This window comes from Brugia malayi (assembly GCF_000002995.4).
Source record: "Brugia malayi strain FR3 genome assembly, contig: Bm_v4_Chr1_scaffold_001, whole genome shotgun sequence".
NCBI lineage: Eukaryota > Metazoa > Nematoda > Chromadorea > Rhabditida > Onchocercidae > Brugia > Brugia malayi.
Window position 1 is genome coordinate 1,681,834 of NW_025062475.1, and position 20,689 is coordinate 1,702,522.

The window sequence follows — 20,689 nt, forward strand, 5'->3', positions numbered from 1 at the left end:
TGACAAATAATTTTTAATTAATTGCAATTGTTGATCACAATTTGAAAATTTGCAAACACAATAACAATTAGAGTTACAAAATTTAATTAAAAATTTTTTATGATAAAAGAAGTTAACTGATTTTTTTTTTTTTTTTTTTTTGCATTTATTATTTTTATCTTTTGTTATAAAATGATTTAAAAAATAAAAATAAATAATTAATTCAAGAAAGAATAAATGTTTTTTTCTTATTAGAATTTCAAAAATATTCTAAAAGATAAACGATAATATCTAACATTAAAATGCACCATATGTTTAAATTTATTTAAACATATGATAAACAGAATTAGTAAATTGGCAAAATGAAATTAATGAATTATTATTATATTATATATCAAATGCAATGATATAATAACTACACACATAAATATTTATGAAAAAGATTTGATAATTATTTGATAATTTTAGTTTTCATTTTTTATAATCATTTCAAAAAAAAGGAAAGAATATTTTAATAATAGATGCAAATTTCTCTTGCTAATCAATTACTGATATTTAAATATAATTAATTACTGATATTTAAATATAACTTCCTAAATTAATATTTCAAGTAGTTATTATTAGGAAAATTTGAAAAACATCTTTTTATTGAATGATTATTAAACTAAAGAAAAAAGAAATGCAGTTAAAAATATTTGTTTTTGATTATATTTCCTCAATAAGTGTTAATTAAGGAATTTCATTTGTTGAGAAAATTTTTTTCACAACAATTAAAATTGATACAAATCGATTTTTTCTTTTTTTTTTTTTTTTTAATTTGTAATTCTGAAGCAACTTAATTGAATAAAAATATTTTTGTTGCAGAATAACTCAGAAATATCATAAAAGTAAAAGTGAATTGATATAACAATTTTTTTTTTTTTTTGTAAGTTTACTTAAAGTAAGTAAATGTTTAGAGACGGAACTGATCAGCTTAAACTATTTATGGATGGATATGATGATAAGATGATCAGAAATGTTATATGATAAGATAAGATAATGAAAAATATCAATTAGTCAAATGAATTAGTCAGAAACTGATAAGATTGAATGATCAATCATTCGTTGTTTAACACTGTCTGATCAATCAATCAAACAATCAATCATTTTGATGATTTAGATCAAAGCTGATTATGATCACTGATTGACAAGATAAAATAAAGATGGAAAAAGAAAATAATTCAGTATAATCAATGTTAACCTAAAAAATACAACAAATATTTGAATAAAAATTTAGTTTATTTATTATTTGGTGTTTATTATTATTATTTATTATTTGGTGTTTATTATTATTTATTATTTGGTGTTTATTATTATTTATTATTTTTTTTTTTTTTTTTTTTTTTATTTTTTTTTTTTTTTTTTTTTTTTTTTTTTTTTTTTTTTTTGTTTTGTTTATTATTATTTATTATTTGGTGTTTATTATTATTTATTATTTGGTGTTTATTATTATTTATTATTTGGTGTTTATTATTTATTATTTGGTGTTTATTATTATTTATTATTATTAATTATTTGGGTTTATTATTATTTATTATTGGTGTTTATTATTATTTATTATTTGGTGTTTATTATTATTTATTATTTGTGTTTATTATTATTTATTATTTGGTTTATTATTATTTATTATTTTTATTATTATTTATTATTTGGTGTTTATTATTATTTATTATTTGGTGTTTATTATTATTTATTATTTGGCGTTTATTATTATTTATTATTTGGTGTTTATTATTATTTATTATTTGGCGTTTATTATTATTTATTTTTTGGTGTTTATTATTATTTATTATTTGGCGAATCAGTGACATTCAATATTCTGCGACATTATATTTTAGCGTTAATATTTTATGCAAATGCTTGTTTTTTACAAACAAAATGTGACACAGTGTTACTTTTACAATCTTCTGAAATCCATGAACCATTTGTTAGTAGTATAGCACAGTGCTGGGATGGATTACGAAGTGAAAGTTTTGAAAATGACAGAGTTGTACCATCGGTCCAATGCCATGTTGTATGGACATCATCGTAAGCAAGACCAATCCATGCAGATTGCCAGCCAAAAAATGCTAATGTACCTGGGAATAATGTTGGTAAATTTTTGAAGATAAATCATTTAATTAATATTTGTTAAGAAAAATTTTCTTTTTTTTTTTTTTTTTTTTCCATTGTAAAATATTCAAATAGGAAAAAATTAATCGAACAGAAATAAAAAGTTGAAAAAGTAGCAAAAAAAAAAAAAAAAAAAAAAAAAAAGGAATGAAAATGTATTTATTATTTTAGAATATAAAAAGTGCAAAAGTTTATTTAGTATTTAAATGTAATTTTTTGTAAAATTTTCTTTTTTTTATTTACTAAATTTAAAAATAAATTTAATTTTTTAAATTATACTTTGTAAATCATAATTTTCATCATTCGAATGAATGGATACTAAATCAGATGAACCACCATTTATATCACTGTACGAACGACATTTTTCACGTGCGCTTTTTTGTGTCAACATGGTTAATTCATCAGTGTCATCGTCAATGCTTGCAACGTACTGAAAAAATAATTAGTAATTAGTACCTAAAATATTTTTTTTTAATTAAAATAAACAGTAGATAGTAATTAATTAATTAATTAAAATATTAAATAGCAATTAAAATAAGTAGTAATTAATATCTATAAAAATTCTATTACATTGCTCATTATTTCTCATACTAATAATTGATTGCATACAAATATTGTAAATAAATTTCCTAAAATTAAAAAAAAAAGGAGGAAATATCATACCTTATAGCAATATGGTACTTTTATTTTCAATGATTGATTATAAAGATAAATTGGTCCATCCCATTCAAAATCTCGACATACTTCAAAAAAAAAAAAAAAAAAAGAGCAAAAATATTTTTAAAAGTAAATTTTGGCTTAAATGATTTAGTTTTTATTAAATTAACTAAAATATTAACACTAACATTTTTCAGTTTGATGTTGTGATGATAACAGTTGATGATTATCACTGTTATCATTGATAGTGTGATGTTCAATAGCAATTGCTGGATGTTTTGAGATGGTTGATGGAAAAAGTGAGCTTTCCTCTAATTTATGTTCAAAATTAAATGAATCACTCTGCTGCACTAGACCTGCTTTCATTTCAGCCATTGCTGTTTTTAAATAATCTATTGGTAAACAATTTGCTGGCAAATTGTTTACCAATAGATTATTTGATGCTGATGAGGTTGATGATAGAGAATTACGCTTCTGCCTATAAAATTTTGTATAAAATGGTAAATGATAATTAGTTGAAATAAATATTTGCATAATATTTATTTTATAACTAATATTTATACAATCTTATCAATAATTAGATGAATTAAGACAAAATATATTAAAATTTAATGGAAATTAAATTTAAATTAGATTAGTAAAACAATTAAATAATATCAATAATTTATCAATTAAAAAAAAAAAAAAAAACCTCAATATTCTTATTATTATTATGAAAAAAAAAAATTATTATAAACTAATATTTATACAATTTTATCATTTAATAATTTACAGATTATAAACTTGGCTCATTAATCTAATATTCTTAATGAATTATATTTGAAAAAATGCTAGAATATTTCACCTTGCAACTGGAAAACATTGAATATTTGGTGCAATGGTTGTTGTCGGTGTACGAGGATTATAGGTGCTTGGATGTGATTTTGGTTTTGTCACCGCACTGGTTGCTAAACATCCATTACAGCGTTGTATTAATTCGAGAATATGAAACCAAATGGTTGATAGTAAAATATGCAACCAAATAGATGATAGTTGATAAAACATTTTTTAATTTCTTTCTCTGTTTTTCTTTTTTTTCCCTTTCAAATCAATAATCTAAATTAAATATTTTAAAAAAAACAAATTTCATACTACCATATTTTTATAAAAATTACATTTAACATTGCGATAATCATACGATGCTAATACTTATATAATATTACAATCAGTTTTTCTTTTTTTTTTTCGATCTTAATTTAAATCTAACACTTTTATATTATTCGACAAATTCTGTTAATATGAAAATATTCATCATAAAAGTAAACATTTATTAAATTAATATATGAAATAAATAGTTATTCTAATTAATCATATAAATTAAAATTCATTTTTAAATTAATTTTTTTTTGTTGATTATAGCTCAATTACTCAAAAGTGTAATTACTAATATCTAATAGGATATATAATAGCAAAAATGACCAGATAAATCATGATATTTAAATTAATCATAATACTTAAGATAATCATGATACTTAAAATAATCATAATATTTAAACTAATCATGATAGTTGAAATAATTATGATATTTAAAATAATTGCAATATTTAAAAGATAAAAAATGATTGTTGGCTATAAACGATGATGGCATTAATGAGAAACTAGCAAATGAACAAATATTGTTGGCATTTTAAGTGATCAAAAAATACAAACAAAAATAAATTCAATTGACCGGGAAGTAAATCAAACATTCTTAAATATTCTTTCAAAGACGAATAATCATGCATAACCTATTTTTGCAAATACTAATATTTTTAAATTTGAATTGAATCAATTTATTTTGCTAGAAAATTTTCTAAATTTTTCTAATTTATTCATTCATAATTCCTTTCTGTATTATTTTATTATTTATGCAACTGTCACATATTTATGTCACTTAAAATAATAAAAAAGAATTTTTTTTTTTTTTTGAATTCTATAAAATATCTTTATCGAATCATCACTTCTTTATGTCTACTTACTTTGTATGATAAATGATTTTTTTATTATTTTTATTATTATTATTTAGATTAAATAAAGTAATACAATTTGATTCTCATTTAATCATTTGTAATTTCAATTAAATAAAAATTTAAAATCTAATTTAAATTTTTAGATAAAGAGTCAATTTATATAATTATTTTTCAATTTCTATACAAAAAAATTTAAAATCATCATGACAAAATGCACATACATTTTTTCAATCATTTTAATCTTCATACTTCATCCTTCTTTTTTAATTATTTACCAAATTCCATTATCTTAAATTGTGGTGATTAGTTTAGATTGCAAATCAATAATTTTAAAGCTAATTTGACAACTAATAATTTTAAAATTATATAAATTGATTCTTTATTTAAAAATTTAAAATTACATCATTAGATTTAGGGAAATTTTTCTAATCGCTTTAATTTTACAAAAATGCGAAAAATTTGTAATCAATTCATCTTTTGCGGTGCAAAAATCATCTGTTCTCTGCGATATAACTTTATTACACAATTACATCAAACAGAAAAAAAAAAAAGAAAAAATTTGAGTTTCGAAAATGTCATAAAGGTCAGCTCACGATTGATGTAAATGATTGATGCATAAACTTGAAATTATGATATTATCAAAATTATTCTCCTATTCAAAATTGTTATCAAAATTATGTCACGAGCTATATTTTTGCTTTAATTCATCTCTTTAAAGTACTCTCAATCATTTGACATCTGCAGAACAGTATTTATGACTGTAAATATTTTAACTGCCAAAAAATACACTACTTTTTGACAAGAAAACAAAGACAATTTGTGATAAGACAACAAAAACGATTCAGTGATAGGACAACAAAAACGATTCAGTGATAGGACAACAAAAACGATTCAGTGATAGGACAACAAAAAAGAGAAACAAAAGCGATTCAGTGATAGGACAACAAAAACGATTCAGTGATAGGACAACAAAAGCGATTCAGTGATAAGACAACAAAAACGATTCAGTGATAAGACAACAAAAACGATTCAGTGATAAGACAACACAAACGATTTTTGTGTTTTTCTATTATTAGCGCACTTATTCATTTTTTACATGAAAAAAAAAGAAAAAAAAAACACTATTCTTATAAGGATTACACAAAATATGTAGGATAAAAAATAGTACTATAAATATATGATGATAATGATGATGATGATAACTTATTAATATACAAATTCAGTGTTTAATAACAAAAACAAAATGATGCATTTATTTATCTGACTTCCAATGGCAGCGTATCCACACTTCATTAATAAGTATTCATTTCTAAGTAGTCAAAACAGATACAATCATAACTCAGAAGTATAATAAAAATAGCTAACTATTGATAATACATCAACAAATTTAATACATAGTAAACAAGAAAATAAGAAATCTCAGTCTAATATATAGTAGAATTTTACTCAAGAAAAGAGTTTCTCTAATTAAGCTGTTCCTAGTAGCTTCTCATTGCAGAAATCTTTCACATTTTGTAAAATTTCCATTTCTGATAATTTCAACCTTTCAACCATAGATTTTCGAATTGCATTATATTTGATAAATTCAGATGATTCTGAATGCGCCACTTTAATCGGGTCGGCTACTCTATCATATGCTCTAAGGAGAAGAGCAAAACGATCATGAAGAAAATTCCAAGCTTTTCGAACATTATCTGATGAGTTCAGTGCTTCTTCCACTTGTTCAGTTGTTGAAAATACTTCATCCAAAACATAAATTTGAGCAAAACGAAACAATAAATCGTGGAAATATGGCTTTGATATGTTTATTTCAAAAGCGAAAATTGTCGATTCAGCAACAAAACCAAGGTCATGAAATAAACGCATGCGTGCAACTTCACGTTTCGATTTTGGAAGTCCTGAAAGCAGTACCTTTTAAGAGAAAACAACTATGATTTTTGGCTTATCGTTTATTATCTTCTTTTTTCCAGTTGATTTTGCTTCTGAAACTTTGATGTCAATTTTACAACAGAAATATCCATCTTTCAATATTCGGCATAAATTAACGAATAAAATGCATCAACCATAAGTTTACTTAAAAAAATTTTGTTTTTTTCTTTTCACTAATAAAATTTTGTTTCTCATAAACAGCAGCAAAAACAAATGAAAAATTGTCGAACACTCGTAACATTTCAATGAGGTAAACAAGTAGAGTATTTTGCATTTTGCAGATTATGTTTTTGCTTGAGAAGGATGAGAACGGGAGAGCAGCCTTACTGATGGTCACCAAAAATTGATTTCAATATTCTTTTGAAAATTTTTGTGTAAATATACCCTAAATAATTTGCAACCTACCAATTTTCAACTTATAAATATCTCGAGTGTTTTTCTCGGAAGGTACAAAACCATTATGCAGCAGGAAATCACGATTGCTTCGCCAACCGTAGAAAATATTCACAGATTCTAAAGGTTTGTAATCTCGAACAGCAATAATTTCGGCACAGTCAAATTCAACCGAAAAATGTACTGATTCATGAAAAGTTCCCTCAATGTAACTATGATTTGCCATATCCAGAAATGGTATCAATCCAGGTATCTGAATTTAAAAAAGATGCAATTAAACAAAAAAAAAAAAATGTACGAACGACTATCAGACAAAAAATAATGAGAAATAATGCTATTTGAATCACTATGTCTTATTTAAAATTTCAAAAATTTGAAACTAAGACACCACCAATAATTCTCGACATTTATAATAATAAATATAACAGCATATTTTGCATAGAAATTCTTACTGAGAAAAAATTCATTGGAAAGAAAAAAAAAAAAAAAAAAACTCAAACTTAACTGACATGTCCTAAGTAAAGTAGCATAACAATAGAATGAATAAATTCACACATATGATTAAAGCCTTCTATCTAAAAAGTGAATTTTCAATAATTTAAGAAACGCACCAGTCGTGGTTGACCTACATCATCTTTTGACATTTCACTTGGTATCATATTAATACGCGTTGAAATGCATGCAACGGACCATCGATATAAATTGAATGTGAAATTTGTTGCGGTGAGAGGAGAATTAACATATATTGGCTCCAGCTTTTCTTTTGATTTCTAAAACATCCTATTGAACCAATTTACTAATGCAATGAAATGGTATCTATGTTTACATACTTATGAACTATCCAGATTAACAAACTTCGAGATCAAAACTTAAAATAAAACTTATTTCAACCATTGTAAACCAAAGTTCATCTGATTTAGTCTGAGTATTATTCTTGCCTGCGGAGAAAACAACAATTTTCTTGAGGATAAGGGTTATGGACTGAATAAATAAACAAATAAAGTGTTTCTCTAAAATTCAGAAAGATAAGATAAAACAAAGTTTTTTCATGATAGCAAGTAACAATAGTGAGTATGTAATGAAGTATCCATTAAAAATTGTTTCATCAAATAATATTACTTTTTTTCTATGACGAAATTCATCGCTGCGTATAATTTCCAGTAAGAAGTGAATAAATTGCCTCGAAACATTTCTGTATAGCAATAACGATTCTTCAAATAACGGTGATGGACGCAAAAACTAAAAAAATAAAAGCAGTTAAAATGAAAGTATGCTATATTGCATATTAATGCAACGATATTAATATTAAACATTTTTTCGTTAAAGATATAAATAATCCTAGAAAAGGCTTTCTGGAAAAAGATCCATATACCAATTAAGGTAAACAGAACAGAGGTCTTTTACGCTGATAAATTATGTAAGCTTGACTTGGAGAGTGTGAATGAAAAAGGTGCTGGATAGAATAAACAAACGGCTGAAAAATAAAGACTTGCCGCAACCTTATATCTTTTTAGGTGATAATAATTATAAAGGTGATTTATCAAAATACGGTTATATTGAAAGAGAAGCATGGGAAGGTGATGAAGCAGGTCATGTAAAAAATACAGCTCACTCTATGGAAAGTAGACTAGGAATGCCAGGAGATTATATCAAAATTCAATTAAAAATTGATCCTGAATATCCTATAATTAGAGCTCAAGCTACAGAGGGGGGTGGTGGACTCACAAGTCATATATCCAATAAGGATGGTGGATCAACTTTCATAAAAATGTGCAAAGACTCTTCAGAAGCAAACTGTAAAGATTTAATTACTGTTGCAGGTAGTGACAAATATAGGACGTACGGCGGAAAGGAGTATAAGAAGACGAAGATCCATAATAATTTAGGTAATTTAAAGATATTAGGAAATTAAACAATAGTAACAAATAAGAATTTTACTGAAGACAATCAAGTAGCATATGTAAATATACAAAGGCCCAGGAAATTATAAGCAATAGTTAACTGAATTGTACCTTTCAATATATTGAAATAGCGTGTTATATCTGGAAAGCTAGGTATAGAAATATCAATTTCAATGAACTGGGCAATCAGAGACAGAATCAACAGAAAGGGTAGTAACATTTAAAATTTTTAACTAATGGATAAAGGTAGCACATTAAAAGAGCTTAGCAAAGAATATTTTTATTATTACAAAAATGGCCCCCAAGCGGGAAAGGCTAGTGGTTTAAGCATAAGAATTAGAAAACTCTGGAAAGAGTAACCATAGAAGGTGATAGTCCTGCATAAGTAGAAAGTTTTTAAATCCTCGAGTAGAGCGGGACACGTGAAATCTTGTTTGAACATGGGGGATCATCCTCAAAGCCTAAATACTCCTTGACGACCGATAGTGAACAAGTACCGTGAGGGAGAGGTGAAAAGAACCCCGGGAGGAGAGTGAAATAGAATCTGAAATCGAGTGCTTACAAACAGTTGGAGTTTTATGTTTTTGCTATGGGAGCGATGTTGTAGCTAATTTACATTAGAGTGACAGCGTACCTTTTGCATAATGGGTCAGCGAGTTAAATCTATAAAGCAAGCTTAAGTCGTTAGGTATAGGAATCAATCGATAAGTATTCTTTTTGATTGACCAATAAGATTGCAGATAGTTCATATCACTCAACTTCTGAATAAATGGAACTATTGCATCGATTTGTGCGACACATGCAGAAATAGATCACATTTACCTTTCATATAAGGGATTTATAAGTTAGTGATTAATAATTCCGATAGAAATATGCGATCAATCAGATTTTAAGAGGAAAGCAACATAAAGAATGTTGAACAGCAAAGGAATAGAATCTTTTTATAAGCAAAAAATTTTAGTTTACTGACATGAGTTAATAAGCAGAAAAGATTACTGCTGCCAAATTCAATCTTTTCAATTGAAAGAGAGCAGAATTTTAGGATACTTCAGATCTCTATTTAAATATATAGTTGAACAATTAACTTAGTAACTCTATTTATACAAAGATATTTGTTACCAACCTGTAACTGTTCAACAGTGAAGAATAGAGGAGTATTGAAATTCTCAGGAAGCACTTTAATATATGGCTGCCAATATGAATCCGGAACTAGTTTCTGGCAACATAGCATCATTGCCAAAGCAACATTTTCCATTGAACGTATTATTATATCTCGGTCAAATGCACGTCGAAAATTTTATTGTCATGAATGAAGTTGAAAAGATATGATTAATATGAAACCAAAGTCACTTTTGAGTATCTTACAGCTTATTACTAAAAAATGAAAATCTTACAGCTTATCAATAAAAATGAAAATTTTACTTTAAGAAAGATGATCGTCGAGCATGGTCCAATGAAAAGATTGCTTTTCGAGGAACTCTTAACAAATCTGATCCAACCGTAACATAATCTGAGCTTACCAAACCAAATCCATCCACATCTTCGTCATATGCAATTTTTACAAAGCAATGAGAAATTCCAACTATATCGGCCCACTGTAGAAAATTTGCTAGAGCTGCTTTACGCCGTTCCAAATATCTACAACAAAATTAACATATTTTAAGAATTTGATATCTAAAGAGAGAAAAAACTTCAGTATATAAATATTAAATACAACTCAGCACTAGTAAATTATATGTAGAAATTAACAAATTACATATATTGAAATATTCATTTCTTCATTTAGTCTTCACACTTTCATTTTGTAAGGAACAACTTTTTCCAAATAATAAATATCAGTAAACAAGTTCACTTGCAATTAACCTTCAAGCTTAACTAACAGAATAAGTAGGGGAATTAAGCAAATCCTCAATCAATGTGTAATCTCGATGCCAATTCTAAATCTAACTGAGAAGAACAACTTCATCACTAACATCTCTATTCAGATAGACCATTCATTTCAATAATTTATTAATGAAACAAGAAGCATTCTAACTGCAACGAACTCACGTTAAAGCAGTTTCTGATTTTCGTGAAAAATTTTTTTGCATAGTTTCGATTTCTAGTAAGGATTCTCGAATCACCATATGCTCTTTTAGCAGTTCGACTGTATTCGAAGTAGGAGTATGACACAGTGTCATTTCCCATAATTCGCTTGCATGTCTTTGTAATTCATCCAAAAACTTTCGGTACTGCGAAACGTCAAAACTTTCACACGACGATGATCCACTGAATGACCCACTATTTGAACTCATTGCTAAACAACTTTTATGAAAGATCAATTTATTGAAGTAACATTTACGAAATTTCATGAATGATTGATAAAAAAAAAAAACTTTCATGTCAATAGGAAAATCTGTTTTAATAGGATATCTTAGGCAGTGATAAATGTCCCATTTTCGATGTGATTTAAAAACGAAACGATAAGTGATTTAACACTTTTATTTTCAAATACATTAAAATGCATAAACCTTTTTTTTTCTACTTGCTAAGAAAAAAAAAAAAAAAAACAAATGTTAAAGTATGAAGTGATAATAAAAATAAGCCACTGTCCCTTCTCATTTCAGACTAAAGCAACAATGAAAGTAGCCAATATCATTTCACACTTCAGACACTTAATAATAATCAAATAGTTAAGAGAAAGAAAAATGAAAGAAATACGAGACAAAGAAGTAGAAAACCTAGAAAAGTAGAAAACAAATTACTGAAGTGGAAAATATGCTATAAAATGTTAATAAAATCCATCACATTCTTCCACTAATACATTTCTTAGTGTTTCAATAAGTTCTTTAAATTAAATTAATTGACTTGAAAACTATATAACTTAGATTTGGAAATGGAAATGTTCACAAATTAAAACAAATGAATGAGTTACACTTTTTTGATGATTTAAACCATTTATTTAGTCCAACTTAACGATCAATGTTACATAAGATCGAAATGAAAAAATAACGGTTCACTTACATTTCTCAATGTTCGATTAATTTTGATAATGGATTATAGAATTGCTAAACAATGAAATTAAGTGGAGTAATTATAACTCTCTCAGAGGGAGACTCTCTCTCCCTCTCTCTCTCTCTTTGAATTATATTAGTTAAAAAATGCTATTATGATACAATCTTAACTAATCAATATTTTGTCATCTAAAATGTCATCAAATTGATTGTTGAAAACATTATGTTGGATGATTTAATTTCTGAAAAATCATTTTTTTTTATTAATATAACTCTTTTATTTCATATTAATATAATTGAGAGAGATAGAGGGAGAAAGAAAGAGAGAGAGGGAGAGGGAGAGAGAGAGAGAGATAATTATTCCATTTAATTTCATTGCTTATATTTGACTAAATTCATCATATTGTTATTAAATTATTATTATCAAAAACTTAGAGATCAAAAATTACTAAAATTTTAACAATTTTTTCTTTTCAAATTAATATTTTTAAGAATTTTAGATGCAATATTGTTTGACTAAATAATATATATTCGAGAAAATATTTGAAATAATATATTCGAGAAGAAATGATAAAATTTTTTTGTTTTCTTTTTTAAAAAAAAAAACATGATGAAAGATGAAAATGATCAATGATTTTCTGATCGATCTATTGTATGGTAAGCAAAAAATTTACTTGAAGGGAATTGATTATATGAATATTGATAAGATGATAAGCATGATAAGAATAATCATTAATTTCATTTGAGGAATTTATTTCATATTTAATTAACTATTTGAGCATGGCGTTATTGACTTAAGCAATCAGTGAAATGTATGGAAGAATATGACAATAATATAAATACTGATAAAATGATAAACATAATGAAAATATTCATTAATTTCTTTTAAGGAATTTAATTATAATGTAAATTCTAGTATAATTAAATTTTATTTCATAAATTTTCTTATATTTTTAAATATAAGAAACTTTTTTTTAACTTCTTTTTTACTTAAAAAAAAAAAAAAAAATTCCTTTTGGTTTGTATTTTTTCAATGATTTATTAATAAAACAATAAAATCTGTTGCAAAATATTTTAGCAAATAAACTAATCGATAAGGTTAATTAAATTAATTACTTTTAATTTTATTAAAATTTTTTACTATTCGTTAGGTTCATATTCGGTTTGCATACAAATGAGAAGATGTTAAGTTATAAATAATTTATTTATTGAAAAATTTTTTTCAATTATAACAAATTTTTAATTATTAATAATAAAATCAATTAAAAATAGTATTTGAATAAATGATTGAAATAATTATTAATTGTTGCAAAAAAATTAAAAAAAAAAATAATAAAAATAAATTCATATATTAGATGAAATTTATCCTAATTATAACTGTTGTTACTAAATTTTTATAATCAAATAAATTTTATTCAATGAAATATTTTAACTTTTCTTATATCATATTTTTTTTTTTTGCTTTTTCATTTTATTCAATAAAATATTTTAATTTTTAAAAAATAATTTAATGGTAGTACGAGTTGAAAGTTTAATAGCATTGATGAAAAAAAGATTTAAGAATCAGTCTGAATACTTTGCTATCAAATATTTATTTAAAATGATAGTAACAATCATTTCAATATATTCTAGTATCATACTTTTCAAATTTATCTTTTATCATTTAAATTTATCAGTGTAGCAGAATGTTTCATTTATATCATTAAAAAGTATTTTTGATAAATTACAATATCATTTGCTTTGCAATTATTAATTTTTTTTTTTTTTTTTTGACTATTTCAAAATTTTCCAAGAAAATATAATTAATTTTGTAAATTAAATTTTTATCTTTTGAGTTAGCAATAATAAAAACTCGATGATTTAATCCAAATTATTATATCATTTTCTGAAATTGATCATGTAATAATTAGACAAAGTGATAATCACTGATTAAATGACAATCATTAATTGTACTAATCAATGATAAGCGATGATTGATCATTGATTATTTGATAATTTGAATATTCTGTGCTTTTGCTTATTGGTTTTTTTTTTTTGTCGCAATGTCACATTTAAACCATTTCGTATTTTTTTTTTTTTTTTAATTAGAAAAATGACTATTTATTGATTATTTAATTTTCAATATTCTTCCAAAGCATAAAAATTGAATTAAAAATATTTTGCTGACAAATTTTTTTTTGTTTGTTTTTTTTTTTTTTTTTAAATACAAACAGATATTATTGTTAGAAAATTCAAGATTACTTAAATAAAATTTTATTTTGTGCTAAAATAAATTATTCTTTGATCTTTTCATTTTGTTAAAAATTATAATTGAAAAAAATTAGTAACAAATTTTATTCATTATACATTGATATAATCAAAACTTATCAAAACATTTCTTAATAATTTCATTCTTTTTTTTTTTGCACAATTGATAATAGACTATTTAATTTGATTTTTAAATAGCTAAGAAATGTTTGATTTAAATTTGAATGTTTGCAAAGAAACTAAGTAATTAAAATTAAATAAATAATCCTAAATGATAAATTTTTTTTTTTTTTTAAATCATTTTAATCTACTTCAATTTAGACTAATTTTAAATTTGTTTTTTTTTTTTTTTTTAATAAATTTTTACAAATATTTTTCACTTCTCTATTATTTCCAAAAATATTTCAAATTATCAAAAAATTATCAAATAAAAATAAAACCTTTTATAATTTCTGTCAAATATCAATAAAAAAAAAAAAAAATAATAAATAAATAAATTAGTTAATTAATTGTTTAGAATTTCTATGAATTCAATAAAATTTTCATATTGAAGAAATAATATCACTGTGTTAAGAGAAAAAAAAAAAAAAAAAAAGAAGAAAAATTGAATCCTACACAAATGGCAAATCATACAAATTTGATTTTTGTTATTTGTTTTTTGTAGAAATTAATTTTTCTGAATTATACAAAAAAATTAAAATATTATTTATAATTAAAGTGCTATCTATTAATGTTTATATTTTTCATAATATATTTATATTTATATATTTTATTTATATATATTATATATTTTATACTCATAATATATTTATATTTATATATTTTATCATTAAAATTTCAAAAAAAGAAAAATTAAAAATTTGTTATTTTAACAAAATAAATTACATTTATATTTGATATCTTATGCTAAGTATTATTATTATTATTATTACTATCATTATTATTGCTATTATTGTTATTGTTATTACCATTATTATTATTATCATTATTATTATTACTCTTATTATTATTACCATTACTATTATTATTGTTATTGCTATTATTATTATTAATCTTATTATTATTACCATTACTATTATTATTGTTACTATCATTATTATTGTTTTATTATTATTATTAATATTAATATCATTATTACTAGTAGTCATAATTATTTATGCTACGGAAATCTATCCAAAAGCATTTAATTAGCATCAAAAAAGACTACAAAAATGCAAATACCTTTCGATATTAGTAATTCAAATGATTGATTTGCTCATTAAACTTAAAAATGTTAACAATAGACTTAAATAATAAATGATAATAACATAGATTTGAAAGGCTTTTTACGTTGTTATGGTGACAACTGCAACAGCAAATGGTTGAGAATTTATTATTGAATTTCAATATTCAATTGTTATCTTTTATGTTAGCTATTTTCAGTTCTATAAAATTTAATTGGAATTTATAAACAAATAGAAATTAATTATCGATCATTCTTTTATTTCAGTTCTATTTTCACTTTCTTTTTTTATCATTATCAACTATATTGTAATATGAACAATGCTATACAAATTATCCAAAATATATTTCATCAAATATCTTTGAAAAAAAAAAAAAAAATTATAATATTATTCATTGTTCATTTGCTAAAATATAGGATAAAAAATTCTGAAAATTATTATCATTATTATATCTCATTAATATCACATAAATTATTAAAATTAAATATAAAATAAATATAATAAAATTTGTTTAAAAGTATTCTCTTACAATTTTTTTTTTAATCGTAATTTGTTGTATTTTACTTTCTCATTTTCAAAATTTTTAAATTAATAATTTGAATAAAAAAAAAAAAAGAAGAAAGTAGGATATTTTCAATTTCAGTACTCAAATTTTATTTTATATTTCATACTAATAAGACAAAATTTATCTGTCTATCTATGCTATCTATCTGATTCGATATTTTTTTTTTGTTTCAAATTTCAAATTTCAATTTCAATTCTGTGATGTTTACCGATTCACCGCCAACTATTAGAAATGAATGTTATACAACAACTGCAATAATATGCACATTTTTTGCATGTCTGTGTATTTTTCTACTGATTTTTGCACTCTTTTATTTAGCATATTTTAAACCATTTTTTAACGATCATAAATATTGCATAAAACAACAACAACAACAACAACAGAATGGTTAGTTTTTTTTAATTTTAAATTTTTTTTTTTTTTTTAGTCTTTTTGTAAATCAAAAATTATTTCAAAAATCATTGCTAATGAAGACAAATATAATAGTAAAATCATTTTCATCTTAAATAAATTTATTAAAATTAAATTAATCGGATTAAATTTGAAAATATTTCATTGTTTACCTTTTGTTTATTTATTTATTCATTTTTTGTTTGTAGTTATTTTAAGAATAAAATTAATTCCATTACATTCATCATTATATTAATAAAATTTTGGATTAATTAATCTTTGAAGAAAAAAAAAAAAAAAATTTCTTTTTTCACTTTTATTAGAACTAATTGAATAAATTATTAAAAGATACTAAGAATTTTGTTGGATTATTTTAATAATTCAAAAATTTAATTACAAAACATTTGAAAAATGTATTCAAATTTTTAAACTTTAATCGATCTATTAAAATTGATAAATGTTGGTTTTTGTTTTAAAAGCTAAAAAAAAAAAAAAAATAGATAAAAGTTTTGAAGATGAAAAATTCATTTTTAGAAAAGGAACAGCAAATATCGGCAATAACACTTCTCGAACAATACGACACCCAAGTAATAACTTATACTTTTTATAAGTTTTTTTTTTTTTTTTGAAACAACTGAATATTAATTATATCTATTAATAGAATAAAATTTTAATTTAAAAATTTGTAATTGTATAAAATTTGACGGATTATTCTTAACTGTAAGTTTTAGCTAAAGTTTTTTTTTTTTTTTTTGATCCAACATAATTTTTCTATTTAAATCACTATTGATGATAATATCAATTTGTATTACATAATAATATTACAGTTCCGTTTTTTTTTTAATTTCAGAACAAATTTTCATATCCAAAATATATTTGCGATATGCAAATATCACCTAAAGAAAGTTGTAAACAACAAAATTGTAAACAAAGTTATATAAAGCATCGTGAATATAGACGACGTCGAAAGAAACGTCAACCAATTTCACTTTCAACAATTAATGAGAATTATGTGACAGATTCTTTTCCAAGTAATTTTTTTTTTTTTATTTTCTCACATATTGTAAATATTGCGTAAACATTTTCACGTCGATTTTTTTTTTTTTTTTTTCAAATTGAATTTATTATTTCCTTTTTATCGCTATTTATTATTTTCATCTGCTTGTTTATTTACTTGTCTAATTAAAAGAAACAAATATATTTTGAAATTTTACTATTTAAGAACTTTTGTAATATTTACAATAATTCTTCATAACTATTAATAAATTTCATCGTTATTCCTATTCCTTTTTTAATTTTTACTAATATTAAAATAAAAAAAAAAAAAGTTTTCTTTTCATTTTCAGAATCAACCATAATCGATGATAAATGGATTGTTGGAAAGGAAATGTACGCTTACGATAATCGATTATTTAATAATTGCAAATGTCGAAATTGTACATTTAGTAAAATTATGAATAGTAATGCTAGAACAATAAGGCAATCAGTGTTACCTGAATGTCATAGTACACCTGTATAATAGTTTTATACACTTAGTAAAATTATGAATAATAATGCTAAAACATTAAGGCAATCAGTGTTACCTGAATGTCATAGTACACCTGTATAATAGTTTTATACACTTAGTAAAATTATGAATAGTAATGCTAGAACAATAAGGCAATCAGTGTTACCTGAATGTCATAGTACACCTGTATAATAGTTTTATACACTTAGTAAAATTATGAATAGTAATGCTAGAACAATAAGGCAATCAGTGTTACCTGAATGTCATAGTACACCTGTATAATAGTTTTATACACTTAGTAAAATTATGAATAGTAATGCTAGAACAATAAGGCAATCAGTGTTACCTGAATGTCATAGTACACCTGTATAATAGTTTTATACACTTAGTAAAATTATGAATAGTAATGCTAGAACAATAAGGCAATCAGTGTTACCTGAATGTCATAGTACACCTGTATAATAGTTTTATAATGTTAACTGTTATTAATATGTATGATATAATAACAAGAATTCCAATTGCTAAATGAATTTTATAAATTTTTTAAATGAATTAATCTGTTATTTATATTTTCTGTCTTTTTTTCTTCTTTACAAATTTTCAATAAATTTGAAAAATTCAACAAATTGTCAATTTTCAAAATAAACAATACCTTATGTTAATATCCAATAGAAGAAAAGAAAAAATAATTTGAAAAGAAAAATTTGTCATTTTTAAAAATGAAATAAAATATTTTATTTATCAAATTTTATGCTTTTATATTGGTATTTGCCGAATGATCATAATATTATCTCATATGCATTGCTGAATTCTTTTAAATTAGTTAAATCATTTATAACATCTAATAATATCTGTTCAAATTTTGAATTAGAATTTAATCTAATATTATTAGATTAGATATGAAAATTAATTTTTCAATTTATTCAATAGATCAAAACTTTTTACAAAAAATAAAAATTTTAATAAAATTAAAATTGAAATGATGCTGTAAATATTTGCTCTGTTTGCTATTGGAATAATTTAGTTTAATAAAAATTTCAAAAAAAAAAAAAAAAAGGCTAATTTTTATTCGAATTAAATTTTTTATAATTAAAATCATACATTTGAGCAAATAAAAATTTCATTTAATGTTTTTTTCTCTTTTTCTCTCTTTCATTAAAGTTATAAATAATGTGAAAATTTTTTTGAAATACGACAATAAAATTTATTGTTTAGTTTAATCTTTCCTTTAATATTTATCATTTCATTGATAATCAATAACAAATTATTCCACTTATAATTTCAAGCAACAAATATTGAAATGGTTTTTTTTTTTTTTTTTTAACACTTTAAATTTTGTTGGCAATATTGTAATTCTTTTTTTTTTCAAAATTTTTAAATTATTTCTAATTTTCAGAATTTATAATAATATTTTGTAGGGGAAAAAAAAAATTTGTCTTTTTTTTTTTAGTTTTATAAACGCAAACATTTGAAAAATAAGATATGAATCAACAATGTATTTATGATTCAATCTAAGAACAAATAATAAAATTTTTCTACCATAAAAATATTATTGTCACATCAAAAAAAAAAAATTTAAATGTAGCAGTTTTATTCTATAATCATTTTAAAATATTCCTTCAATAAGATTAAACTTTATTCATTTTTCAAATATTTCATTCATATTTTATAAAAAAATTTCAAGTATTATTGAATAATAAGACTAATAGTTACAAATATTTGCATAATTAATGCTTAAATTTTAAATTTGATAAATAAAAAAAAAGGAAAAAAAGAAAAGAAAATTGAGAGTTATATTTTTTATTCTTGATTAATAATGTAGCAAATTAAATTTTTGAAATTTTTATTAATGAATATTGATTATTTGTTATAGCAAAAAAAAAAAAAAAAAAATTTGATCAATTAATTTTGTCATTGTTAAACCATTCAAAATAACAAACAATCATTGAAAGCACATTTTAATTTAAAATGCTAACAATCATATGCTAATAAATTTGCTTGTTTTTTTGTTTTTTCTCTTTTTTTTTTTTAGATTAGTAATACTCAAAAATGCAAATAAATGAGAATATTAATAAACAATAAAATATTTAAAAATGAAATAAATAAAAATTAATACTTTAAGATAATTTCAACTATACAATTTATTATGCATAAACTTTCAATAATTTAAAAAAAATTCAAATTAAGTTATTAGGTAAGAACTAAGAACTAACAGCTGTTATATAAATATTTTTTGAAAATGGAAAGTAAATTTTTCGATTTGCTTACGAAATTATTTTTAACATTAATTAATTATTGATGAAATTTAAAAAATTTTCATCAACTTTGCAATTTTTTTTTTACAATTTGATAATTTCTTTTAGCAATTGTAATAGAAAAAAAAAAAACGAATAAATTTGAAATTTATTTTAGGTATGGAAATTCATTTATATGACAGTAATTATTTGTAACTTTACTTTGATTAATCATAAAATTTTAAATTCTTGTTTGTTGCTTTTTTTTTTAAAAAAAAAAAAGAAAAACGTTTGGATAAATTGCTATTTAATAGCTAATTAAGTTAATTAGAATAAATTTGAAATCTATTTTAGATATGTAAATTTATTTATATGACAATAATTATTTGTAACTTTACTTTGGCTAATCATAAAATTTTAAATTCTTTTTTGTTGCTTTTTTTTTAAAAAAAAAAAGAAAAACGTTTGGATAAATTCCTATTTAATAGCTAACTAATTTAATTAAAATAATTAATAAAATATTTTAAGGATA

At 22.5% G+C, this 20,689-nt stretch overlaps 3 protein-coding genes and 1 pseudogene across 4 annotated transcripts; 2 read left to right on the forward strand and 2 right to left on the reverse strand.

Annotated features, from left to right (window-relative positions):
- Positions 1–1,866: 1,866 nt before the first annotated feature.
- Bm2925 (Lectin C-type domain containing protein) lies at positions 1,867–3,831 on the reverse strand (the record flags this gene model as incomplete). The annotated part of the gene is made up of 5 exons (XM_001896759.1): positions 1,867–2,096; positions 2,410–2,560; positions 2,794–2,873; positions 2,976–3,265; positions 3,632–3,831. The coding sequence occupies 5 exons, from the start codon at positions 3,829–3,831 to the stop codon at positions 1,867–1,869; spliced, it is 951 nt and encodes a 316-aa protein (XP_001896794.1).
- A 2,411-nt stretch (positions 3,832–6,242) lies between these two features.
- Bma-set-27 (Uncharacterized protein) lies at positions 6,243–11,292 on the reverse strand (the record flags this gene model as incomplete). Its single annotated transcript, XM_043076237.1, has 7 exons — positions 6,243–6,673; positions 7,110–7,350; positions 7,709–7,867; positions 8,217–8,336; positions 10,122–10,290; positions 10,421–10,636; positions 11,048–11,292. The coding sequence occupies 7 exons, from the start codon at positions 11,290–11,292 to the stop codon at positions 6,243–6,245; spliced, it is 1,581 nt and encodes a 526-aa protein (XP_042932171.1).
- Bm18523 lies at positions 8,469–8,546 on the forward strand (annotated as a pseudogene). The gene has a single exon. A coding segment is annotated over exon 1 (78 nt).
- Positions 11,293–16,226: 4,934 nt separating the features above from the next.
- Positions 16,227–17,935, forward strand: Bm17330 (Uncharacterized protein; the record flags this gene model as incomplete). The annotated part of the gene is made up of 4 exons (XM_043076238.1): positions 16,227–16,413; positions 16,951–17,003; positions 17,267–17,447; positions 17,763–17,935. 4 exons carry the CDS (start codon positions 16,227–16,229, stop codon positions 17,933–17,935), a joined length of 594 nt encoding a protein of 197 aa, XP_042932172.1.
- Between the last annotated feature and the right edge of the window lie 2,754 nt (positions 17,936–20,689).